The sequence below is a fragment of the Danio aesculapii genome, chromosome 5, assembly GCF_903798145.1.
Source record: "Danio aesculapii chromosome 5, fDanAes4.1, whole genome shotgun sequence".
Classification (NCBI taxonomy): domain Eukaryota; kingdom Metazoa; phylum Chordata; class Actinopteri; order Cypriniformes; family Danionidae; genus Danio; species Danio aesculapii.
In genome coordinates, this window is record NC_079439.1 from 52,033,683 (window position 1) to 52,038,333 (window position 4,651).

General features: G+C 34.8%; 1 protein-coding gene across 1 annotated transcript in view; it reads right to left on the reverse strand.

The window, feature by feature from the left end:
* Positions 1-2,161: 2,161 nt before the first annotated feature.
* naa38 (N-alpha-acetyltransferase 38, NatC auxiliary subunit) overlaps positions 2,162-4,651 on the reverse strand; it is a 2,941-nt gene continuing 451 nt past the window's right edge. Inside the window, exon 2 of the mRNA XM_056457145.1 lies at positions 2,162-2,588. Within this exon, the coding sequence (XP_056313120.1) occupies positions 2,460-2,588 (129 nt within the window). The 3' untranslated portion in view covers positions 2,162-2,459. The remainder of the gene's footprint in view (positions 2,589-4,651) is intronic.

Consider the following 4,651-nt stretch of genomic DNA (forward strand, 5'->3'; position numbering starts at 1 on the left):
TCGAGTCTGGCCAAACTGGATGAATATGCACGTCAACATCGTTAGGAACCCAAAACAGCTGCCTGATGTTAAGTCCTATAGTTTTTTTTTTTTTTTTTTTTTTTTTTGAAGCTTTGAGGAACAACAAGATAAATATTTTGTACACCAATTGTTCAAAGCTTCTTAGGTAAATTATGTTTAATAGTATATGAAGTTTTGCATTAAAGCAGTCAGTTGTCTTGAATATATAAAATGTAGCCTAAATTATTGCATTTACTAAAAGCAAAGATTTTCACAAGTGCCCTACAAACTATTGCATAATTTATTCATTTTATACAGAAATTAGCAATTCCAAGTCAATTATACTTTTTCTCAGTCACTTTGGTGCATTTCTCACAACACTATTTACATTTGCACAACAGTTAATGCATTTCTCAAAACAATTAGTGATTTGTGCACATCATAGTAGCAATTTCTCATTCCTTTCAACAAATTGCAAATGCTTTTGGACATGCATCAATTGCTTTCATACAGCTCTCTGCTGTTTTATAACATTATCATTTGCTTATGTCATGTCAGTCAAAATGAACTAAACTTGTGAATACTGAATAGTCATTCCATATAAAATAATAGTGCTCATTTCATTACTTGAGTCATTACATACAAAAATGTTATACTAGTTGTCAAAATCTGTCGAGCAAATTTTATAAAAATCTTTAAATCTTTTTTTCCTGAAAATGTCTTTTAAATTGAACAATTCTATGAATGATTTACAGACATGTGTATGTTGTAGGTTTAGTTCCAATATGTACTGCAATATTGTTTAAAGTTGTGCACAGCTCTACCCAAAGGGAATATATGTTTGTTGTAAATACTGGTGTATTTATTCTTTTGCACAATGCTGTGAATAAATTAGAATTGCAAACAGCAAATGCAGTAAAAATGTGAAACATACATATTCAGTGTCTTGTACTCAGATATCTCACTAAATGCAGTGATGTCTAAATTTACTGTAGTCTGAAAATGGCTGTGCAAATAGTATATATAGCTGTCTTGAGCATTTTCAGGACGTGTCACCAAAATCTGACTTTTTTTGCATTGGAAAATATGTACAGAGTAAACTGTCATATTGAAAACATGACAAAGCCATTTGACTATCTTGTTCATAAACAATGGTGGCAGGACTTTTCATCTTGATGACTCTGACTACATTTACATGGACATCAGTAATCAAATTATTTGCCTTAATCTAATTAAGACAATAATAAGATTAAGACGTTTACAGGAGTTGCTTTTTGAATGTTCCTTTCATGATCCCGTTTTACATGTTATAGCACATACAGTAACTCAATTAATGTCATTGCGTCACCACGCTATCTGCATTTTCTCTGAAGTTTCATGTAATTTCGGGTGTTTCATTTTTAATTTCTTGACTTTAACTGCAGTTTGGCCCTTTCACTTTTATTCGGGAACATTTCATGCATGCCCCCGTGACAAACGAGATATTGAATGCAACTATGAACTGCTGAAAGAGTGTTGTTTTAATGGAAGTTTATACCGCATGCTAATTGTAAGAAAAAACCTCCGCATTTCACGATGCAGGTGTCTGTGGTCTGCACCAACTCGGTAGTTGCAGAGAGTGTCAAACAGCTGTGTGTGTGTGAACCATCCTGTCGCAAAATGCGGCGAAAAGTCCTACATGACGGTAATAGTTCGATTAAGGTGTTTACATATCTGTACTGCAAGTGTACTGTACTACACACATACTCCACATGTCTTATATCGATTTCTCTTTAGTTTGATTATGACCATAACTGTATTAAATTAAACAAAAATCGCTGTTTACATGGTAGACTTAATCAGAGTATTGTATTAATCACATTAAAATCGAATGAATGGTGTCCATGTAAACACACTTTCATTTTTTCACACTTCAATTTTGCAATTCTAATTTCCATTTAGTAAATCTAGTTTTTTTTTTATATTCACAGATCAGTTAATATTCTTGTATTGCTGTAACTAGCTCTAAAAAATTCTTATTATTATTTTAATAAAGGAGCATATGCCCTGCTAAGAGATGCTTTACCCCAGCAATAAATCCAATGTTATTACAGTAAAGCTCAGTGAATAACCTCTGCTTCTGATGGGATCATGTAAAAATATTAATAAAGACAAATCAGAATCGTACTTCATCTGTCTCTTATTGAATCGTAAGTGTCAGTAATTCTACAGACAATGTGAACTGGTCACAGCCAAGCAAATTCAGAAGCAAAATGGCACAGTCATATCATCCATACTTTTGATTCAAACAAGCAAACTCAGAAGCAAAATGGTACAGTCATATCAATACTTTTGCTTCAATAGAGGGCCAACCCGACATTAACAATAGCAAATCTTCCCTGCCATCTCTGTTGTTGCAGACACAAATGTTCGTGGCATTTTCTCTGTTCACATGGTGACCCCAAATGTCTCTGAAGTTGTCAGAGTCCATGGGTGGTTGTCTGAAGGCTTTCGGTCTCCACTTCTATAGACACCACATGATGGCCAGGGATCATAGCCAGTCCTAACACTCTGGGCTCACCTTGTGAGAGAGAATCTGTGGAAAAGAACTGAGATTGTCAAAATGTAATCTGTAGTAAACAGAACACATAACTGGTGGTTGCTTGTGTGAAATTGTTGCTATGTTGAATATGGGCTAAGATACCTAGGCGCCTAATATGTGGTTGTTAATTTTTTTTTTTTACATATAAATGACTGAACAAGGTTGCAGAAAAAATAATTGGTAACACTTTACAATAAGGTTGTATTGGTTAATGTTAGTCAATGCATTTACTAACAAGAAAAATGCATTACAGTATTTGTTCATATTAGTTAACATTAATGAAAATAGTTGTTAGTTCATGTCCACTCATAGCGCAATATCTAATGTTAACAAGCATGAATTTGGATGTTACTAATGCATTATTAAATGTTGAACTATGATTAATAAATGCTGTTCAAGTATTTTTCATAATTAGTTCATGTTAGTAAATATTAGTGCTGTTAAGCGATTACGTTTTATAAAACCTAATTAAGTACATGGTGCAGCGATTTTTATACCATTTATTATTAAATTCAAGCCTATAATTTAGGCTCCATACATCATTTTTATCATATTTATCACTAAATGAAAACAAACCTATGAATTATGATAAAGAATATGACAACTGTAACATATTGAACACTAGCCAATGACATTACTTTCAATGTCACAGGTAGCTACAAATGACACATACATTGTTTTATTACTGAAGCCTTTCAACTAAATTCCACTGGAGATGACATTTTTATTGAAAAAGAAAATATTCTATATTCATGTGTTCATGTTTTATACCCACTTATATGCAGGTAGGTTTCATGAAAAATGCGTTTTTCTGAAAGTAGTGCATTTTCAAGATAATACACAATCACTGACATTCATAACAAGCGGCAACCTCTCGCTCTCCCTCAGGAAGCCATTACGGAAGTAACTAAAACTGCAATTCACCGAAATTCCGCTAGTCCTGGCGCCATGGAGCAAATTTCTATTGAGCCCACTGGTACAAAGAACGATTTTGGTTCATATAGCTAATATTACCCTTCATGACAACTGTGAGGGGGTGAACTTTTTTTATAACTCACCCGTTTCCTTATTATTAAGTCACAGCTAGGTGTTGCTGGTCACAGTCACTTCACCTCAGCTGATTAGCCGCTGAACTCTGCATATTCATCGTATTTTTGTGTTGTTTTATGTGGCTTTACACAGCCAGTTGCCTTTTGGAATTATTTCTTACCATTATCAGATGATATGGCAATGTGTGTACTTAATTGTGCTCACAAAGCATTCATGTGGCCTCCATTTCCCAGGTGAGTGAAATTATATACTTGTATACAATCTCTATAAATGTATTTGTTTTATTTAAGATCATTTCTCATTTATATTTATAGCACTTCAGAATCTGACATATTGATTACCTGTAGGCTCTAAAACAGTCGTCTGAAGCGTTTTCATACAGTGTTATGCCTGGATTTCATAAATAGTCTTGCATTTACTAACACAGACTATATCTGAAGTGTTTGGAAGTAATTAACATTTTCCTCCTGTTGAAAAACGTCATAAGAACAACGCTTAGTGGCTCAATGTATTACAACAGTGTTTTTAAAAGTCTTAACACTTTGTTGATATAGTGTACAACCAAGCACATGTGGTCAGAACACAAACGAGTCGCAGGTACTGAAGTATTAAGCGTTTCTCCCATAGGACAGTCCGTCTAAGCCAAATGCCAGCATGCGTCTGTAGCTCCGCTCACGCACTGCCTCTTTGCCCTTGTTTGGTCTCCCCCTGTTGGTGCAATGACGTGAGATCAAAATGGCGATGGTTGGCCACGCCTACTGGTAGCTTCTTTTGGGTTCTTCATAAATCTATGGGTGACGTCATGGATACTACGTCCATATCTTTTACAGTCTATGATTCATACATACACACAAACAAACATAATGTACAAACAAACATAAACATTCACTCACACAAACATACTGTACACACACGTGAGTGAGTGAGTGAGTGAGTGAGTGTGTGAGTGTGTGAGTGTGTGTGTGTGTGTGTGTGTGTGTGTGTGTGTGTGTGTGTGTGTGTGTGTGTGTGTGTGTGTGT